The sequence below is a fragment of the Chaetomium fimeti genome (assembly GCF_033439085.1).
Source record: "Chaetomium fimeti strain CBS 168.71 chromosome Unknown B0H64scaffold_7, whole genome shotgun sequence".
In the NCBI taxonomy this organism is placed as follows: Eukaryota; Fungi; Ascomycota; class Sordariomycetes; order Sordariales; family Chaetomiaceae; genus Chaetomium; species Chaetomium fimeti.
In genome coordinates this window covers 579,886-598,628 of record NW_026944335.1, presented here as the reverse complement: position 1 = coordinate 598,628, position 18,743 = coordinate 579,886, and the positions used below count along the sequence as shown (strand labels likewise).

General features: G+C 59.5%; 7 protein-coding genes across 7 annotated transcripts; 3 read left to right on the top strand and 4 right to left on the bottom strand.

Moving 5' to 3' along the window:
* Positions 1-218: 218 nt before the first annotated feature.
* On the bottom strand, positions 219-1,424 carry B0H64DRAFT_224717 (uncharacterized protein). Its single transcript, XM_062799624.1, has one exon. It carries the CDS (start codon positions 1,062-1,064, stop codon positions 384-386), a length of 681 nt encoding a protein of 226 aa, XP_062655746.1. The 5' UTR covers positions 1,065-1,424; the 3' UTR covers positions 219-383.
* B0H64DRAFT_376800 (S-adenosyl-L-methionine-dependent methyltransferase) lies at positions 1,136-2,299 on the bottom strand (the record flags this gene model as incomplete). The annotated part of the gene is made up of 4 exons (XM_062802496.1): positions 1,136-1,589; positions 1,650-1,851; positions 1,901-2,088; positions 2,148-2,299. 4 exons carry the CDS (start codon positions 2,297-2,299, stop codon positions 1,136-1,138), a joined length of 996 nt encoding a protein of 331 aa, XP_062655745.1.
* Positions 2,300-4,127: 1,828 nt separating this feature from the next.
* On the top strand, positions 4,128-7,308 carry B0H64DRAFT_435033 (CDC45 family). The gene is made up of 2 exons (XM_062806118.1): positions 4,128-5,356; positions 5,409-7,308. The coding sequence occupies exons 1-2, from the start codon at positions 4,556-4,558 to the stop codon at positions 7,275-7,277; spliced, it is 2,670 nt and encodes an 889-aa protein (XP_062655744.1). The 5' UTR covers positions 4,128-4,555; the 3' UTR covers positions 7,278-7,308.
* Positions 7,309-8,804: 1,496 nt separating this feature from the next.
* B0H64DRAFT_406035 (uncharacterized protein) lies at positions 8,805-10,233 on the top strand. Its single transcript, XM_062804478.1, has 4 exons — positions 8,805-9,218; positions 9,454-9,542; positions 9,625-9,920; positions 10,004-10,233. The coding sequence occupies exons 1-4, from the start codon at positions 9,208-9,210 to the stop codon at positions 10,181-10,183; spliced, it is 576 nt and encodes a 191-aa protein (XP_062655743.1). The 5' UTR covers positions 8,805-9,207; the 3' UTR covers positions 10,184-10,233.
* Positions 10,234-10,887: 654 nt separating this feature from the next.
* Positions 10,888-13,425, bottom strand: B0H64DRAFT_224665 (uncharacterized protein). Its single transcript, XM_062799623.1, has 3 exons — positions 12,451-13,425; positions 11,252-12,387; positions 10,888-11,195 (listed from the first exon to the last, which is right to left on the bottom strand). The coding sequence occupies exons 1-3, from the start codon at positions 13,307-13,309 to the stop codon at positions 11,103-11,105; spliced, it is 2,088 nt and encodes a 695-aa protein (XP_062655742.1). The 5' UTR covers positions 13,310-13,425; the 3' UTR covers positions 10,888-11,102.
* Positions 13,426-14,568: 1,143 nt separating this feature from the next.
* Positions 14,569-16,177, top strand: B0H64DRAFT_224612 (uncharacterized protein). The gene is made up of 3 exons (XM_062799621.1): positions 14,569-14,839; positions 14,984-15,145; positions 15,247-16,177. The coding sequence occupies exons 1-3, from the start codon at positions 14,779-14,781 to the stop codon at positions 16,134-16,136; spliced, it is 1,113 nt and encodes a 370-aa protein (XP_062655741.1). The 5' UTR covers positions 14,569-14,778; the 3' UTR covers positions 16,137-16,177.
* On the bottom strand, positions 15,965-18,396 carry B0H64DRAFT_224643 (uncharacterized protein). Its single transcript, XM_062799622.1, has one exon. It carries the CDS (start codon positions 18,198-18,200, stop codon positions 16,218-16,220), a length of 1,983 nt encoding a protein of 660 aa, XP_062655740.1. The 5' UTR covers positions 18,201-18,396; the 3' UTR covers positions 15,965-16,217.
* Between the last annotated feature and the right edge of the window lie 347 nt (positions 18,397-18,743).

Genomic DNA, 18,743 nt, shown 5'->3' with positions numbered 1-18,743 from the left:
CTAGAATTGTCTTCATAAAAGATTCTATTTATCACAGTTTCCTCCATTTTAAACCGTTGTTGGGCTGTCAGGGTAGGGGTTTTCAACTTTTGAACCGGGACCCCTGCCGAATGGGGCGCGCTAACAAACAAACCAGGGTTGTACTGTATGTATCTGCTGTGTAGAAGATGGATAGGTGCACGTGTGCGGGTTGGTGAGAGCCCGAGGTACGACTAGGTACCTAACGCAAATGGGGATGGGATAGCTTGTTCGATCAGATACCTATATACCTAGGTACGAATAGGTAGGCAGCCTCGCATCCCTTCCACAGGAAGCCTTGACCGTTCCCGTTAACAAGTTTTACAAGTACCTCACTGAACAGCCAGTCTCTCGGGAACCCGACGTCAACGATCTCGGCATCCGAATCGCCCTATCAAAGCCGACAAGGGAAACGCACATGGTTCTTTACTCCCTTCCCTTCCACCGGCACAAATCCACACCTCCCATATCCCCAAACCCAACCACCCACGCCCACCACCCCCCATAGAATCCGGACAGCACCACCGCCCAAACCCCGGCAAACACGGCACGGCACAACCAAACCAGCCATCAACCACACCCACCACCCACAGCGGGACTCCCTTCCTCTCTCCCCGGCATGCATACCATATGAACACCCAAACGCCCATGGGGACGCCCATGAGGGCGGGCGGGGAGAGGGGGAAAAGGGGGGGCGGCCGCACGGGCGGGCCAGACCCGCATCGAACGCAGCATGCACTGCAACGCCACGCCTGGGGCCGGCACGATGAGGGGTCGGTTCGGTCAAAGAGGGCCAAAAAAAAAGAAGCCGGGAACGGCGTCGTGCAGCTGCCCGGTCGGGTTCTCTCGCTCGGCAAATTGGGGAGCGTTCGGTGACGGGTCGGGGTCTCTCTTCTCTCTCCTTGGGAACTTTGGTCGGTCGGTCGGTCTCGGGAGCTGTGGTGAGTGGCCGGCTGGGTTGGGGATATCGGATGGATGGATGGCTGGCTGACTCGCGTGCAGGTTGCGTTGCATGGGCTTGCTGGGTTCGGGGTGTTATTCTTCATCGTGTGGTGGGACGCCCCGGGACTGGCTGGTTGCTTCGGGGAGGATAGCAATATCTGGCCGTGTGTGGTGTTCAGGCTGGCGGCTTTTGGGCCCAGACGAAGTGGATCGGCAGATAGCCGTGGATGCGTCTGTTGCTGGCCGCCTCCGTGATATCTCTGACGAGGTCCGCGATCTCTTCTTTGTCGACCCCGGCTTCGACGAGCGGCCGTGAGGCCATGGCCCCCACGAAATCGACAACGACCTCGCGGAAATAGCCGCCGAGGAGCCGCAGGTGGGAGTCTCGCGCCCACTCGCCCACGGGCATGTGAAACACCTTCCTCTGCACGTTGACGAAGCCCAACTCCTCCAGCAGACTGGGTAAGTTGTTTAAAATGTAGATGTCGAATCCGTAATTTTCTACCAACGCCGGTCCGAGGATCGAGTAGAATCTGATCAGGGGATGTTCGGGTGAAACGGTGTTATCGTCGGAGGCTAATCGTGGCATGATATCCTCGACCTCGACCCAGCCACCTGGTTTGAGATTTCTTGAGCCATGGGGTTAGCAACTTGTCCCCAGAGTGTCCGGAGGTATGTACAAAGCTTACTCTAGAACTTTGCGTAGGGTTTCCTTGTTGTCCCTGAGTAGGCTGTTGACGAAGCGGAAGTGGGCAAAGTCGTAGTCACTCGCATGGATCCACTCATCCTCAATGTCGTCGACGATGAAGTCGACATTGGGCGGGATCCAGTGCGGTTGGATGGGAGAGAGATCCACTCCCGTTACTCTGGCACTGGGGAACGTTTCACCGACTGACTTGTGTGTCAGTTTCCGTTTTGTTATCCTGTCTCGACCACGTACCTTCGATGGCCCACTCCCCAAACCCCGTGCCTAGGTCGATGATCTTTTGGGGGTTGTCTCCGACCGGTGCCAAATACATCTTGCCGTTCAGCAGCTCCTTCAGCATCGTGTGTCGTAGCGATTCTCGTTTGTACTCTTCTTCATCGTTCGGGATGGGGTACCTCCCATACCGGTAAGCGTGGTACCGCCTACGTCTAGTTTAGCGCCGACATGGTAGGATCACGACAGCAGAAGTCCACCGACATACCTCCCATACTCCCACACATGGTCGCCGACGCTCGAGGTGAGAGAGCCAAAGGTAGTTTCCTCCTCGCTGGGATCGTAGTCGGACGTCACTTCACGGGCTGCCTCGGGCAGGTCATCGTCCCTGAGCGGTTCGATGATGCCGTCTTCCTCCATCCCGGGCGGAGAGCTGCCCGTCTCCCCTTGCATCCACGGACGAATAACCCCTGAAGGGGTACCTCAGGCTAGCGCCCCGTTGGTGTTGGACTGTGATAGTTGTTGTGAGACGGCAGGTGCCGGCCAAGAACATCTCCACGGAGCCTTCGTCGGAGAGGATATATGCCTTACAGTGCACTCAGACTGCCGGGCGGCGGTAATATACGAGGGAAAAGGGGGTGGGGGAAAGGAGGTTAGGGCGCGGGGGGGACAATGCCAGGCCAAGTCAGGGAGGTAAGTGTACTGTTTGTTAGCACAGGTGACCACTTGTTGTGATGCGGGTGGCGGGCAAAGAGCAAAGACTGCTGGCTTTCCTGTGGACAACTGGCAGCAAGGGCGTAGCATTCAACTATATGTACGTGGGCCGGCTGGAGACGAAGCAGATCCCGTGAGGCGGACGAACTCCGTCGAGCTCGGTCAAGCGTACCAGTCATGGCAGGCGAGCGGGAAAAGGGCAACCACCCAGAAACTAGAGAACGAGCTAAATATCTCGTCCGGGCCACACGCAAGGGCGGAGAAGACAGGGAAACGCGGAGGCGAGACGACTCGCCAGATGCACCTTGCGAGCTCGATGGGGCTGCTTCCATGGAGCCTTGGAGGGTGGAGCGGTGGATATCCAGCCGGCCGTCTCGGGGAGAGAGCCAATCAAGGACGGCCACCTGCTGTAACGCGGGAGATGGTGGCATCTGGTGCAGCATGGCTGCATCAAAGAGCACGCCATGACCGCATCCGGACCCCTCTGCTGGCGACCCTGCCCCACGGTACAGGCCTGGTCGACCCAGCTCGGCGGATGGGTGCAGGTCCACGGCAGACGAACCGCTGCCCAACGCCCGACACCCCCCCTGCGGGGGCCGTTCGGAGAGGGGGAGCTCAACCACAGCGCCGGGACGTGGAGGCAACTTGAGCGCGACCAACAGCTCGGGGCGGCGTTACCAGTAACCAGAGCGTCGGTAACTGGCCCGCCAAGGCACAACAAATGTGCCGGGTGACCAGTAGCATCACAACTCACCGCACTCTGCAAGCGAGGGGGCCGATCATGATCGGGCACTGGAGCCAGAAGAGAAGAAGTCGACCTTGAAGACTGGATGCAACACTAGGTGCACCTCCCGGGGGAGAGGGGCAACAAAATGAGCCCGAGATCGGGTAAAGCCCCGCTGCTGGTGGTGCGGTGTTGCTGCTCTGATGCTACTGCCGCGCTTGGATGATACAATGTGCAATAACAATACCGGACAATGGAGGGGAGGGTAGACTGGAAGACCGGCAGGTTGGCAACCTAAGGAGGGGTTCCATGTTTCCTCGAAACATCATACCATACGGTGTAGAGTGCCTACCCGTGTCCTGTCCCGTCGGGGTGGCACCGCAACCGACTCGGATCGTGCAGAAGATGCTGCCTCGTCTGTGTCAGAACGGGCAGGTGGGCGGAACATTTGCAGGAAACTGAATCAGATACAGTGTCAACCGCGGAAAAGGAGCGGTCAGGCAGCCGGCAGACAAATGAGGGGCAGAATCGTCTGCGCCGCCGTGGAGTGCTGGTTGTGGAAAGGGCGGATCCATGGAATGCGAGCAACAGCGGGGCAGGCTCGCAGGCAGACTCGATGGGCAATCTCAAGCAATCCAGCGACTGGTCTGTGCAGACCCAGCCCATCCATCAATCCATCGCGCGATCAATTTGAGGTGTTGAGGTACCCGCACAGTGCAGCGGCACAGTAAGATACGTGCCATCCAACGGTGTATTGCTCCCCACGTCGCGTCGTTCGAAGCGCGTCTTGCAGTGGTGCGTGCGTGCATTGTCTTAACTGGGAGTGGAAGACTCGATTCCACAAACACCAACTCGACTGTTTTGCTAGACACCAGACCCGACCGAATCCGTGTATTTTGTGCCCTAGGATCGACACTGGACATTTCAACCAGAGCTGTTTACACTCTTGGTCCCGTCCATGACCACCTACCTAGCTGTCCTTCCCAATTCCAATTAAACTCGAAAATCACGAACAGACCGCGTCCCTAATCTGTACGCTCGACAGCTCCCACGCTGACTTGGTACCTCCCTCCCAACAACCTCACCAGCAACCTAACCAACACAATCCACGCCCAAACCCGACCCTCAACCGCCTCCAATGCCCGCCCTCAACACCTTATCCTAATCAAACCACCAAACCACCACCAACCAAACCACACCCACACCCGCCCATCCACAGACCCAAACCCGCCACAACCATGTACCTCCCGCGGGCGCTGCTCTCCAAGCTGTACCTGCACCTGCAGAACACGCGCCACCCACTCTCCCCGCCCGTGCTCATCCTCGTCGCCCTGGAACCCGACGCGCTGTGCGCCTGCCGCATCCTGACGCGCCTGTTCAAGCACGACTACATCCCGCACAAGATCCAGCCCGTCGCCGGCTACGCCGACCTCGAGCGCGTCGGCCGCGACCTGGTCAGCCCCATGGCCGAGTCCCGCGGCGGCGCCGGCGGGGTGGTTGTGTGTCTTGGTGTCGGGGGTATGGCGGATCTAGGGGCCGTGTTGGGGCTGGAGGGGGAGGAGGGTGATAGTGGTGGGGAGGGGGATGGGACGAGTTTTGGGGGGGTGGAGGTCTGGGTGGTGGATGCGCACCGGCCGTGGAACTTGGGGAATGTGTTTGGTGGGTTTCCGCTCGAGCCCGAGACCGAGGAGGCTACGACGTTTGCGGCGAGGGCGCCGGTTGGTGTCAGGGCGGGTTGTATCGACCGGGCGTATCGGCCGGGCAAGGGGGGGATTGTGGTGTTTGATGATGGGGATATTGAGGATGATTTGGCAAAGGAGAAGGAGGCGTATCTTGCGCTTGTGGATATGCCTGAGATCGAGGATAATGGCGAGGATTTGGGGGATAGCGATGACGACGAGGAGAGCGACGTTGAGGAGGAGGCGGCGCCGGTAGTTGAGACATCACGGGCAGGGCAGAAGCGGAAGTCGTGGGACTTCCTCGACGAGGATAGTGAAGAGGAGGATGATCGCCCGAAGCAGAGGAGGAGGAGTAACTCGGTGCGTTGCGTTCGGGTGTTTCTTTTTATCATTGTTGGCTAACCTTACCCAGTCTACCCCGATTCCAGACTCGCCTCGGCGCCCGGCTCAGCGCGGCCTGATATCACTCAGAGACGACGCCATCTTTTCAAGCGACGGATTGGAACCCCCGACGCCTGCTCAGCCGCTAAGGGCACCATCAGCGCGGACGATGAGGCGGAAGCTTTTACGTCTACGGCGCAAAAACGAGAGCATTCTGAGGGACTACTACCGGTTGGGTGCCTCATATTCGGAGCCCGTCTCTTCCATGATGTACTCACTTGCCTCTGAGCTCGGCCGCGAAGACAATGACCTTCTGTGGATGGCCATCGTCGGTGTCTCGTCCATGGAGCTCTATGGGCGCTCCTCGGCGGGCATTGCGGTGCCCGTTCGCAGTGCTGACGCGGCACGCCCCGCCACCGGCTGGATGGGAATGCGCGGCGCGAGGATACGGCAGCTCTTGCGAGATGAAGTACGACGGTTGAACCCTCCCGAGATTGGCAACGGCCGGGTCCTGCCCGAAAATACGGGCATCATCCCGACTACAGCACGCAGCCCCGAGGACACGAGCATCCGCCTATCGCCAGAACCCAAATTTCTACTCATTAGGCACTGGAGTCTCTACGACAGCATGCTGCACTCCCCTTACCTCTTCTCCCGCCTAAAAACGTGGAGCGAAACGGGCCTCAAGCGGCTGCACAAGCTCCTCGCCAAGATGGGCGTCAGCCTGGTCCAGTGCAAGCAGAGCTACGCGCACATGGACATGATGCTCAAGCGGGAGCTGCGCACCAAGCTCCTCAAGTACGCCTCCCTGTACAACCTGGACGAGCTCGTGCCGACCATCGACACGGACGCCAAAGACCGAGGCGGCGCCAAAGACGGCTGGGGCTTCGTGCGCAGCTGGGGCTGGCGCGCGACCCTCAGCGCGCAAGACGTGGGCGTCGTCATCGGCGCGCTCCTCGAAGTCGGCAAGAACACCATCGCGTCCCCCTCCTCCTCCGACCCTTCCTCCACCGCCAACCCCTCCCAGGACCTCCTCCCCTCCACCGCGGGCCCCGCCGCCAGCGAGGAGTGGCTCCCCCGCTTCTGGGAAGCCTACGACGCGCTCGAGGACATCGAGTCCCTCAAGGCCGGCCTGCCCACCGCGCTCTTCCTCCACCGCGCCATCTTCACCACGGGCACAACCGTCCTCAAAAAGAAGCAAATCTCGCACCTGCGCGCGTTCCGCATGTGCGTGGTCAAGGACGCCGCCCCGGACGCCGCGCTCTTCAACCACCCGGGCGCGCTGACGAAACTCGCCCTGTGGATCGGCGAGGCCCTCGCCGAGCAGGAGCGCGACGCCTCCGGAGGCCGCCTCGCCCACGGCGGCCGCGGCACCCCGCTCGTCGTCGCCAGCCTCGACGAGCAGCGCGGCGTCTATGTCGTTGTTGGGACTGGGGGTGGGGGTGGGCCCGACTCGGCCTTTGGCGACCGCGAGGCGGCCAAGAAGAGGGCGCTGGAGAAGGAGGAGCGGGGGAAGGCGCGGGAGGAGGCGCGGCGGGTGAGGGAGCGCGTGAGGGAGGAGAAGAGGGCGGCGAGGAAGAGGTTGAGGGAGGAGGCTAATGGGAGTGGGGGTGCGGGTGGGGGGGATGATGGGGGGGAGGAGGAGGAGGAGGATACGGAGAGTGAGGAGGACAGTGAGGAGGATGAGGAGGAGGAGAGCGATGCGGAGGAGGATGGGGAGGACGGCTCGCGCGAGAGGGGGTACGGGTTGAACCGGTTCGGCACGGCGTTCCAGGACGTGGTGGGCGAGACGAACGCGCGGGTGCGCATCGACAGCTTCGAGCACTGCGTGGTGGAGGTGAAGAAGGAGGATCTCGGTGGCTTCCTGGAGAGCTTGAGCATGAAGGCTGTCGTCGGGTGATGGGGCGCGGGGATCTGTCCCCTTGTATGACGGCGAGCGGTGTGGGTTGGAGGCGGGGGTTATGGATTGGCGGTCTGGGGGGCGGGAATGGAAAAGTGGGCTGGCTCTCTTTCTTTGCTTTCGGTTGTTTTCGGCGCCTGGAGCCCGTCGTCATTCCCTGGGTTATCTTTTTTGTTTGTTTCTCGATCCCCCCTTTTTCTACTGGTTTCGGGTAGCGCTAAGGTCCATATGATGATGGCATGGTAGGATGGAAGCATGGCGAGGAAGGGTCTGTTTGGGGCACGCATATACATGTACTGTACAGACCACTGGTAACTAGGTAGCACTTTCTTTCCCTTACGGACGATACATCGGAATGGAAGCATATTTTCTTGGTTAAATTTCTCCTTATTGCCAGTGCTGTCCGGTAAATATTTACTTACGGCCTGTCACAGTTGCTTCAGTGACCGCTTGCATTCACTCACTATCAGTTGTGTCACCTCGCCCCTCGCAGTCATCGCCACGCGAGTGCTGCTCCGAGGAGGCCGTTGCACGATTTGGATCCGGATGGCGACTGATTGGCGGACTGCATTGAATTTTTGACCTCTTGGCGCGTTGCACAGCCACGATGGAGAGCGGGGGTTGCGAGAGAGGACCCCTCGTTCTCGTTTTTTTGGTGTTGAGGTCCGGAGTCTCTCGACAACATCAGGCAGGCGGGAAGAAAATGATTGGCGACAATTCCCGCGCTACATTTTCCCCTGTGCTGCTGCATTGTGTCACTGTGCAGTTGGAGATGTGCGTGCTCGGCCGAAGTTCCCGTCTTGGGATTTCTGTCCAGCCAGCCGGTTCCCTCCCTCAATGGAAGGTGTGGGTGTTGGTGTGAGTTTATGGTGGGCACGGGAGGCCGAGAATGAGAACTGCGGACTGGCAGACTGGTCTCATGATGCACAACTTCGAGGCTGTGGATGGTGAGGCCTCTTGCCGGACGGCTCGACGGGTGGGACGAGAGGCGGCAAAACTTCCAAGTCCCTTCTCGAAGATGCGGGCCCACTTCCCAGATGTCCAGAACCGCTCTTTGCTTGGATTGTCCCTGAATTTGAGCCCCTCATTGCCCAGTCACCCAGTGCCACTCGACCCCAAAGCTAGCCTTGTGAGCCGCAGCGTCGGGATCTCGTTACCTACTGTGTACTGTGGACTGTGGTGGTTGATGAGTTGTTGTCGGGAGACTCCGGGGGTTGGACCGGAAAACAAATAGTAACTACTAGGTCGGTAGTCTCGAATTCTGCCTCGTTTCCGACTTTTTGAGTGTATTCTCCATACCTATCTACGCATGCCCACATCTCGTAGAACGGTAGATGGAAGCGACCTGACGCCGGGCAAAAAGAATCTGTGAAGGCCTCCTGTGCGATCTCCTCCCAGGTTCGGGCAACAAGCCCCCCCGGCCCCCGCGGGACAGTGCAAACAGGGCCGTGCGAGCCGCCCCGCCCGGGGTTCCATCTGCGAGGTCCAACGAGTGGGGATCGCTCAGTTGCGCCCGCAATCGTCACAGGCCGTCTCAAACTCCCGCTGCGGTCCCATCCCGCCGCGCCTGGACTTTGCCCTGCCCGCCTCGCATTGTTGCTCTGTCACCATCCCGCCAGTGAACCGCCCGAGTCCCAAAAAGCACATCTTCCTCCTGCAAAATCCACGCTCTAGCCAACAGATCTCGCCGAACTCTCTACCGTCTCCCTTTTTCTCTTTGGGAGCTATTCTTATCTGCAGCAAGACACGCATCTAACCGAGAGTACCTTACATAACTCAAGAACAAGCTCGAGCGATCTGCGGAACCGCCCAATCGAGCCATTAATTGAGCACCAATCCTTGTCGCAACGCACCCCTCAACCCCTCACGGCGCTGCCAGCGTCAGGACAACTGGCCACGGCGGCAACAATCACCCAACTGGCTTTCGGAAATGGGCAATCTGTGAGTGGGCAGTCGAATTCGGGGTCGCTGGGTTCTGGCGGACCTTGGGTGTTGAGCTGCGTGACCTGGGAGGGAGGCGGTGGTCGGCGTTTGTGAAAGCCGGCGTTGAGGCCCGTTCCCTTTCCGTGGCACCCGCTCAGCGCTCGCTCGCTCTCTTGGGAGGAAGACCTGGGAGACCAGCACCTTGGGATCGTTGTCTGGAGTGCGTTGCTGACACACTCCCGCCCGCTCGCAGACAGTCGAAGAAGCTCCCGGATGACCAGCTGAAGGAGCTGCAACGGTCTACCAATTTTGACAAGAAAGAGTTGCAGCAATGGTATAGAGGTGGGTTATCCAGCAGCGCGCGATCGCACCCAAACTGGCGGAGAGCACAGAAATACTGACCTGACTCGGGCACGCACAACAGGCTTCCTCAAGGACTGCCCGTCGGGCATGCTCACCAAGAGCGAGTTCCAAAAGATCTACGCTCAGTTCTTCCCCTTCGGCGATCCGTCCACCTTTGCCGACTACGTCTTTAACGTGTTCGACACGGACAAGTCAGGCACCATCGACTTTAAGGAGTTTATCTGCGCGCTGAGCGTCACCAGCCGCGGCAAGATGGAGGACAAGCTCGATTGGGCGTTCCAGCTGTACGACATTGACGGCGACGGAAAGATCAGCTACGAAGAGATGCTCAAGATTGTCGAGGCGATCTACAAGATGGTGGGTCCCCCCTCCTCTCTCCTTCCCTACCACCACCACAGAACATCAAACAACTAACCACGACTTGTCACGTGCGCGATCAGGTCGGCTCGATGGTCAAGCTGCCCGAGGACGAGGACACGCCGGAGAAGCGGGTGCGCAAGATCTTCCGCATGATGGACAAGGACGAGAACGGCAGCCTCGACATGCAGGAGTTCAAGGAGGGCAGCCAGCGCGACGCCACCATCGTCTCGGCCCTCTCGCTCTACGACGGACTTGTGTGACCCCGGCGCGTGCCCGTTGCCGGTGGTGGCGATCTCAGTGGAGGGTGGGGAGGGGAGGGGACTGTTACCCGGGTATGAACGGAAGGAAATGGCGAAACGAACCCCGGGGTCAGCATATCTGGTATCGCCTGCTACAGCTGGCAAGAGAAGAGAGCCGCGCTTCTTTTTTCCCCACCAGGCGGCTTTCTCTACCTACCTCCTATCTGCCCACCTACCCTCGGTGGGAAACCCAGCCACCACCAGGCTCTTCGACAGCAACAAGAGGTGGGCGGCACAACCCTCTCCGCCCCCAGGCCAGGTCAGGGTGTATGTATGACCGCGGCGCCGGTCGACACTTGAGAGATTTTTTGTGAAACGGGGACGGAGGCGCAGTCACTTGGCGCCGTGGTTCGGCTGCAAGAGGTCTCTGTAACTCGTTTGTGTGTCTGTCTGTTTTAACAACCCTTTTTTTTCTACGTTTATTTTCAACTTTTGGCCCCAGACCGTTCATGTTGCAATGTGATTATTGTGTCTGCAACGGCCCCGGTGTGAGAAAAATGAAAGCGTGCGGTGAGGTTGACCCCTGTCTTTGCCGGTCGGTGATTTACTTGTACACAGTTGCATCGGCTATCTCAAACGCTGAACTGTCACTGGCACCTTGAGATCTCAAGACAACGAAATAGCTGTATCTAATTTCTCCGCGGGATATTGTTGAGAGTGAATGCGCTGAAGGAACAAAACATTACGGTAGCTAAAACCAGACCAAGCCAGACCCAGCCAAGCACCATCGGGCAGCGCGTTACGTCATATCAAAACATGACAAAAACGGACAACCAAGAACCAGACCAAAGGAAGTGTATATCACAAGTAGTAGTCACAAAACACGCTGTCCAATCTTACCATCTCCGTTGCCATAACTGCCGTACTTCTCCACGAACGCCTAGCTCGAGGAACCATACGCCTCCGTTACCTCCTTCCTGTACTTGTCGAGGATACCCCTGCGGTTGAGCTTCTGGGCAGCCGTGACAAGGGACTGGATCGCAAGTTAGTCGGCTGTTCATTGTGAGGGAGGATGGGGATGGTGCTTACGTTCTGCGGTGTCCACTCGTCGTCAACCACGACGACGCCCTCGACGATCTCAATGCCGGAGAGACCGCCAGCACGGCCGGCGGTTTGAAGCTCCCTCAGCACAGCGCTCTGCACCTTCTTGTTGTGGACCAGCACCTCGAGGCCCTCACCCTCGACACCGATCGAGGCGGCCAGTTTCTTGAGCGCAGGCTCGGCCGGAATGATGATGGCGATGGGCTTGGCCTGCGAGATGTCGGCGTAAACGCAGATGTTGGCGACGACGGGAGCCGACCGGTAGGTGGCTTCGAGCTTCTCGAGGGCGATGTACTCGCCGTTGAGCGTCTTGACGAGGTTCTTCTTGCGGTCGATGATCTTGAGGTGGCCGTTCCTGTCCCACTCGCCAATGTCGCCCGTCTTGAACCAGCCGTCTTCGGTAAGGGCCTCGGCCGTCTCCTTGTCGTTCTCGTAGTAGCCCGACAGTACTGTGGGGCCGCGGAGCCAGATCTCGCCCTGCGGGTTCGGCTTGTTGGTAGCGAAGTAGCCAGCGTCGGCAAAGTCGACCAGCTTGGCCTCGATCGAGGCCGTCATGGCACCGATCGACTGCGAGGTCCACTCGAGCGGGTTTTGCAGGGTGCCCATGGCCGTCGTCTCGGTCAGGCCGTAGCCGATAATCATGGGGCAGATGGACATGCTGAGGAACTTCTGGGTCTCCTTGGACACGGGGCCGCCAGCGCTCAGGCACAGCTTCATACGCCCGCCCGTGGCCTCCTTGATCTTCTTGAAGACGACAGCATCCAGAACACCGCTGCCGGGCAGCCCTGAGGCCATCAACGTCTCTTTGAGAGCCAGCGCTCCCCAAAAGAGACCCCGCACGACGGCGCTGCCGGCGTTAACCTTGGCGATGATGCCCTTCTTGACCGTCTCCCAGACGGCGGGCACGCCGATGAGAATAGTAGGCTTGAACTCCCGAATGTCGCCGTTGCAGTTGCGCACCGATGCGTCCGAGAGAGTCTTGGGGTTACCATAACCCAGTGTGGCGCCCCAGTAAATGGCAGCGTGCTCAAAGACGAACTCGAGAATATGCGCCAGCGGCAGGTATGTCAGGAGGCCGTCGCCAGGTCCAATAAACTGCTCAACGACCACGCTAGCGCCCGCAACTGCAGATTCACTGGGTCAGCTCTCTGTCTTGGCGATTGTCAATTCAACGCAAGGAGACTCACCAGCCGCAATAACTGCGGAATGCTTCACCGGGACACCCTTGGGGGTGCCGGTGGAGCCAGACGTGTACATGATGCAGCAGAGGTCGTCGGGCGTTGGCGCAACCACATCGACGGGGTTCTCCTCGCCCATTTTCCGGAGCTCGTCGAAGCTGAGGATGTTGATGTGCGGGTACGAGGCCTTGAGCTTGTCGGCGTGTTCTTGGTTGAGCTGGTGCTGGTCGTTCCAGACGACGGTCTGAACGGCGGTAGCGACGGCCAGGACGTTTGTGAGGGTAGGCAGAAGATGGGGATCCAAAAAGATGGCCTTAGCCTTGGTCGCCACCATAGAGTAGCGCAGACCCTCCTCGCCCAGCGTGTCGTAAGCCGTCACGATGGGCATGCTCTGCGAGGCGGCGCCGTGAGCCATGGCCAGCCAGTTCTGGCTGGTGGCGGCGTAGACGTGCACGCGGTCGTCCTTGACGAGGCCCAACTTGCGCAGACCGGCGCCGAGCTGGTGGGTGAGGCGCTCGTAGTCGGTGTAGCTGATGTACTCGTAGGGGCTCATCTCGAAGAAGGTCCACGATTTCTCGACCTCGCGCTCCTCGCCGTTGACGACTTTCTTGATCATTTTCTTGTCCTGGTGCGTGCGCACCAACTTGCGCGAGCCCATGCACTTGGCATTACCAAACTTGGCGACACTCGCGCGGACTAGTTCGTGGACGGTCGTGATCTCGGCATTAGGGGTTTTGATGAGGCCGTCTACGGCAAGAGGGTGTCTACGAACGAGGGTCTCGCCCTCGACGGGCTGCTGGCCGGGTACCTCGACCGAGAAGGGGCCCTTCGCGGACATCCGCGGGATCAAATGTGTCGGCTTAGCCATTGTGGACGGGGTGGAAGTCGAGAGAGGTAATCGGGGAGCTTGTCGCGGTAGGATGTTTCTTTTTTCTGGATCGTCGAAACTCGGGACGAACAAAAAGAGCTCGGAGATCGGAAAAGCCCCGCTGCGACTCTGTCACTCGGCAACAGGATATCCCAGTCAGGAAGCGTAGTCGTGCTTGGGTGGTGGTGCACGCGTCACTCTGTCGAAGGTCCAGCGACTGAGTTTGCAAGGGATGGGGATTGGGTATATTGCGATAAAAACAAGGACTGAGAAAGTGCAAAAGATCAAGATCGGCTCGGGATCGAAGGGATGGGAGGCAAGGGGTTTTGGCAAGAACTTGACCCGAACAAAGCAGAAGCTCCTGCATGCTCCGTTTGGGGAAAGCTCGGTGGCTCCATGCGCCCCACAAGCTTAGCCGGGCTGGGGCTAGGCCGCGTCCTGGCAGGCTGGGCGTTCCACTTTGAGACCTTCCAAGAGAAGTGGCACTGGTCACGCTTGGGCAGTCACGACGCAGGCAACGATGGATACCCTGAAGGCCTGAGCAACCGGCGTCCTCCATTAAAACGCGCCGCTCCGAGCTAGGTAGCCTTGAGCAGGCCTCTGGTTTATCGACGATGCGCTTGATGATACCTCCCTGCCTTACAGTAAGGTAGGTAGGTATGGAGGACCGGCAGGGTCTGTACTCGCAACCCACGGAGATGCCTGGTCTATCAAGCAATCTGGCACTCCCGTTTGTGCTCGTCGGAACCCCCGCCGGACAACAAACTCAACAAGGACCTACCTCCATCCGCATCATGCAAACGAATGACACAGTCCCGAGCAATAGATCAACTTGGCAGGCAGTGGTAGCAGGTAGGACGCGTGACTCCAAAGCTGATGTGAACCTGGAAGACATATCCGACGAAGGCGCTTTCAGCCCTGACAGATCGCGCCCCTTGGCGTCTCCGTCCAATCGCAGGGGACGGCGATGAGCATCCATTCACTGGTGGCCTGCGGCTGTCGCAGACCATCCCCTGCAAGCTTGATGTCTTCCCCGCATTCACTCCCATCGGTCTCTCCACTTGAGGTTGTCAGAGAAGGGATGGACCTTTTTGGGGTCAAGCACTCCTCGAAGGTTTTCCGGATTGTCCGTTATGACCGTCGTTTCCAGGTGCCATGGGGGAAAGCAAGATGAAGGATGCAATGGAAATGGTGTTTGGTACCGACGCAACGTCGTTGGCACCTCGAACATTATTGCGTTGCATGCGGTTGGCATCAAGCCCCTGCGGCGCGCATGGAGATGCGGATAAGAACTCTAACATGGAGGTCGGGTGCCCGGGGCCAGGCCCAGACCTGCCAACGCCGAGCTAATAATTGTCTCTCGCCTCCACATTTTTCCAAGATGATGATTTTCTTGGCCGAGACCTTCTGCCGTTTTCTAAAACGACACGACTCGCCATTATTGGACAGTAAACAAGGGGCAACCAACGATGAAGAAGCTGCAGCGTTTCTTGCAGTCGCTCGGCACGCCGATGCAGGATGCTGAAGAAGGTGGGAAAACAACAAAAAATATGCAACCGATGTGTAACTAGAGAACTACCTATGCAAGGACTTGCCCCAAGAACTTCAGGGAGGGGGGATGTTCCCGTTGCCTTTTGGGGGGCATTCGTTAACACGGCCTCGCCGTCGTTTTAGAGACATTCGAGTTGTTTTCACAGGACCTGCCCTCACAGAACCTCGGTTTCATCGATTCGAGAGCCACAACGGTAGAGCTCAGCGTCGCAGGACGAGACCTGGTCATCACCCAGTCTCCGGGCGTCCTCTCGTCCAACCGCGCCGGCGGCACAACAGGAGCCGGTACGTGAAACCCAACAATCACCCCTAACCAACCCGGATGAAGGTTCACCGCCCAACAAAACACACGCCCATCCATTAACACACCCTCCCCCCCTCAAAAGTCATCTGGAAAATAACCCCCCTCTTCGCCACCTGGCTCGCCTCCCCGCACAACCCCCTCTGGACCCACGACCTCCTAACCCCCTCATCACGCATCCTCGAACTAGGGTGCGGCATATCCGGTCTCGTCGCCCTGCTCCTAGGCCCGCGCGTCGCCCGCTACGTGCTGACCGACCAGCCCTACGTCGCCAAGCTGGTCGAGCAGAACGTCGCCGCCAACTGGCGCGCCGCCGCCGCCGCCGCCTCCTCCCAGCAGTCAACCTCCCAACAGTCAACCTCCCCCTCCTTCCCCCCCTCAGCCTCGGGGTCCGGGACTACGTCCGGGTCCAAAACCGCCCGCCGCTCCCGCCCGACCTCCAAATCCCACCGCGCCTCCCCGCCACACACCTCCCGACGGGGCTCCCCAGCCGGAACGGCAGGCAACATCTCCCGGGCGCGGGAAGCGGGGGTTTTGTTCAGGCCACTAGACTGGGAGACCGACGCGGTGACGGCGGCGCTGGCGGGTGCTGCTGCCGCCGAAACGGGGGAGAGGGAGGGGGAAGGGGCGCGGCGAGGGGGGTTTGAGGTGGTGGTGGCGTGCGACTGCATCTACAACGAGGCGCTGGTCGAGCCGTTCGTGGCGACCTGCGTGGACCTGTGCAAGCTCCGGCGGGTGGGGGCGGAGGAGGCTGCTGCGGAGGGGGGACCGGAGGGGGAGGAGGCGTGCGTGTGCGTGGTTGGGCAGCAGCTGCGGGATCCGCTCGTGTTCGAGGCGTGGGCGGTCAGGTTTGCCAGGTCGTTCCATACGTGGCGCGTGCCGGATGAGATGCTGGTGGAGGGGCTCAGGGCGAACACGGGGTTTGTGGTGCATGTTGGGGTGTTGAGGGATGATATTAGTCTAGAGGCGATATGAGTCGCCGTTGTGGAGTAGGCGTATATATCATGAGAAAGGTACTAATCCGTTCGTAACCATCATTGAATCCATGCAGAACCATCATACCAACTCCCATCGCACCATATACGCATAGCTATACCCACACCGTCCCTTCTTCTGTAGCCACTCCTCCTTGGTCAGCCCCCTCGCGCTCTGCCCGTCTATCATTGTAAACGCAACCATCGAGAGCGTTTGCCCCGGCGCACCGAGGTCTCGCGCATCCACGTCCAGGTAGTGCCAAAACCCGTCGTGCTCCATCGGAACAATGTGATCCTTCATCCCATTCTGGCCATTGAGCTTCAGCCCAAACAGCACCTGCTTGCCCTTGCCGTTCTTCTCCGGCCGCCAGTGCTCGCACACCTTGGCAAACTGGAACCGCACCATCCCGCCGTTGCTCACGTTGATGCGCCGCTGCATCGGCGCAAAGTTGGCCTGTTCCAGCCCTTCCCGGGTCGCGTCGCCCATCCACTCGGCCGGCTCGTCGCCGAGGGGGCCCAATATGTACTCCTCCCACGACGGCGCGCGGCCGTCCTCGCGGTACCAGTGCCTCTCGTCGGCGGGGAAGTGGCGGGTGCCAAACTTCTCGTTGCTCATGGTGAAGCACTCGGCGGCGAAGCGCTGCGAGTACTCGCCTTTGCAGAGCGCGCCAGCGCCCCAGCACGGGTCGATCAGCTTCCAGGCGCCGCCGTCGATGCGCACGGCATTCCATGCGTGGCCCGTTGGCTTGCGCGGCGGCAGCGGCTGTCCGGCCTTGACGGGGGTAAACCCGAAGCCCTTGCCGTGCCCCGTCACGACCACGCACCCTAGCCCAGCCCGCACGGCGATGGCTTCGTATACGCGTGCGTACCCCTCGCACACGGCCTTGCCTGAGAAAATGGTCTCGGTCGGGGTCAGCCCGCGCGGGATGCAGTTGTTGAAGAAGCCGTGAACGTCGTAGACAATGTTGTGGTGCATCCACGCGAAGATGGCTCGCGCCTTGTCTGTCGGCGAGGAGAAGGGCGCACAGAGCGTGTACGCCAGATGCTCGATGGGGTCGACGGCACCAGCTCCGCGCGGGATGGAGGCGGTGGGGTGCTGGGCGGCCAGCGTGTCCGGGCCGGAGAAGTCGCGGCAGATGAGACAGGATTGGGGTGACGGGTTGGGAGGGGGTGTTGCTGCTGGGGCTGTCCGGCTCGCTACAGCGTCGATCTGGGCGACGGTCGGCCGGGAGCTGAGCGGAATAGGGGGTGGTACTGAAGGAGGGGACGGGTTGCGCGCGCCGGAACCGAAACCGCTCTCAAGGGCTGACTTGGGGCGGAAGCTGGACGGTGGAGGTGCCATGCGCCGGGCTGGAAGGGCGGGTGATGACTGCTCGGGGAGAACAACGGCTGGCGAGTTGTTTGGCCTTGAGGGCAGGCGAGGAGGCTGGGAAGGCTGGGGCGGGTCGGCAATGCGTCTGGGTGGGAGAGAGGGCGTGCTATTCTCCGCCTCCTTCGGCTTTGCTTTAGGGGGTAGCGGCGGAAGATTGGCTTGTTCAAGAGGCGGCGGTAGCCTTCTCCGTGTCTGCGTCTCGGGTCCTCCATTGGAAGTAGCAGACTTGCTTTGGCTTAGTGACAGACTCGACACGGCGGATAGCTGAGATATATCGGAAGAGTTTGAGTTCCTCCTAACAGAAAGTGTCTGGGTAGAGGGCCGGCGCGAGGGTAGGCTTGGTGGGGTCGCCAGCTGCGAGTTCCGCGTTGGCAGCGGAGGGGGTCCGGGACGGTTCGAGGGGGGTTGTGGGGGGTCGCCATTCTCTTGCCCGGTGGTCCGACGTGGAAGAGGCGGCGGGAGCTTCTCCGTGGCAGCCCGGACAGGCCGGGCGGGGATCGAAGGGCTCTTCTCGGCCGAAACAGTGTCGGAAGTAGTCCTAGGCACGCCTTCGGTCAAGGAGCGGACGGGGGGTGGCGGGGGTGGGGGTCGTTTGCCAGCAGCGGGTGAGGGTGCCTGGAAATTCTTTTGCTGGTTGAGAGCAGCAATGCGCTCAGCGAGCGTAGTGAACTGCGGCGCCTCTGTATCAGCCATTTTTTGCAATTGTTGAAACGGATGACTCGTCGCTTGTGGTTTTGTCGGATGGAGCGACGTTAAAAAAGGACTGAAATTCGACTGCGCCGCTTCAGGGCTGCTGTGGCAGGCAGGAGGGAGGCTTGGATGGTGATCAAGAAACGGCTTGATTTTCAGCTTGTTAATTGGCTCGAATCGGCCACAGTCGGTTCTTAAACCCAGACGAAGGATGAATGAAGGCTCAAGCGGGGGCGGTTGGAGCCTACGAAGGACAGGCCAAAAATGTCAACCCTCTGCAAGAAACATGGGACTCGAACACCTGAAACGTTCAAGCAGCAAGGGCTCGAATGAAAGTTGAAAACAGAGGTACCTAACTCAACTAAGCAGAGAAAACTAACAAAAGAAAAGAATAGTTAAACAGAGTGTAAATCAAAACGAAGTCGAGCATAACTAGCCGTAAAAGAAGGTATACCTAAATTACCTATATAAAGTCTAGACACGTTTTTCGAAAGCTTGAGCACTTGCATCCATTCTTTGGGCTCCTGGACAACTTTCGCCTTTCGT

Coding starts and splice junctions, on each gene's coding strand:
- B0H64DRAFT_224717 (XM_062799624.1), bottom strand. CDS start 1,064: ATGAAGAATAACACCCCGAACCCAGCAAGCCCATGCAACGCAACCTGC.
- B0H64DRAFT_435033 (XM_062806118.1), top strand. CDS start 4,556: ATGTACCTCCCGCGGGCGCTGCTCTCCAAGCTGTACCTGCACCTGCAG. Junction 5,357..5,408: donor AGAGGAGGAGGAGTAACTCG/GTGCGTTGCGTT, acceptor AACCTTACCCAG/TCTACCCCGATTCCAGACTC.
- B0H64DRAFT_406035 (XM_062804478.1), top strand. Junction 9,543..9,624: donor GTTGCAGCAATGGTATAGAG/GTGGGTTATCCA, acceptor CACGCACAACAG/GCTTCCTCAAGGACTGCCCG. Junction 9,921..10,003: donor TCGAGGCGATCTACAAGATG/GTGGGTCCCCCC, acceptor GTGCGCGATCAG/GTCGGCTCGATGGTCAAGCT.
- B0H64DRAFT_224665 (XM_062799623.1), bottom strand. CDS start 13,309: ATGGCTAAGCCGACACATTTGATCCCGCGGATGTCCGCGAAGGGCCCC. Junction 12,388..12,450: donor TTCCGCAGTTATTGCGGCTG/GTGAGTCTCCTT, acceptor GTGAATCTGCAG/TTGCGGGCGCTAGCGTGGTC. Junction 11,196..11,251: donor ACGAGTGGACACCGCAGAAC/GTAAGCACCATC, acceptor CTTGCGATCCAG/TCCCTTGTCACGGCTGCCCA.
- B0H64DRAFT_224612 (XM_062799621.1), top strand. CDS start 14,779: ATGAAGAAGCTGCAGCGTTTCTTGCAGTCGCTCGGCACGCCGATGCAG. Junction 14,840..14,983: donor GATGCAGGATGCTGAAGAAG/GTGGGAAAACAA, acceptor CCGTCGTTTTAG/AGACATTCGAGTTGTTTTCA. Junction 15,146..15,246: donor CGGCGGCACAACAGGAGCCG/GTACGTGAAACC, acceptor CCCCCTCAAAAG/TCATCTGGAAAATAACCCCC.
- B0H64DRAFT_224643 (XM_062799622.1), bottom strand. CDS start 18,200: ATGGCTGATACAGAGGCGCCGCAGTTCACTACGCTCGCTGAGCGCATT.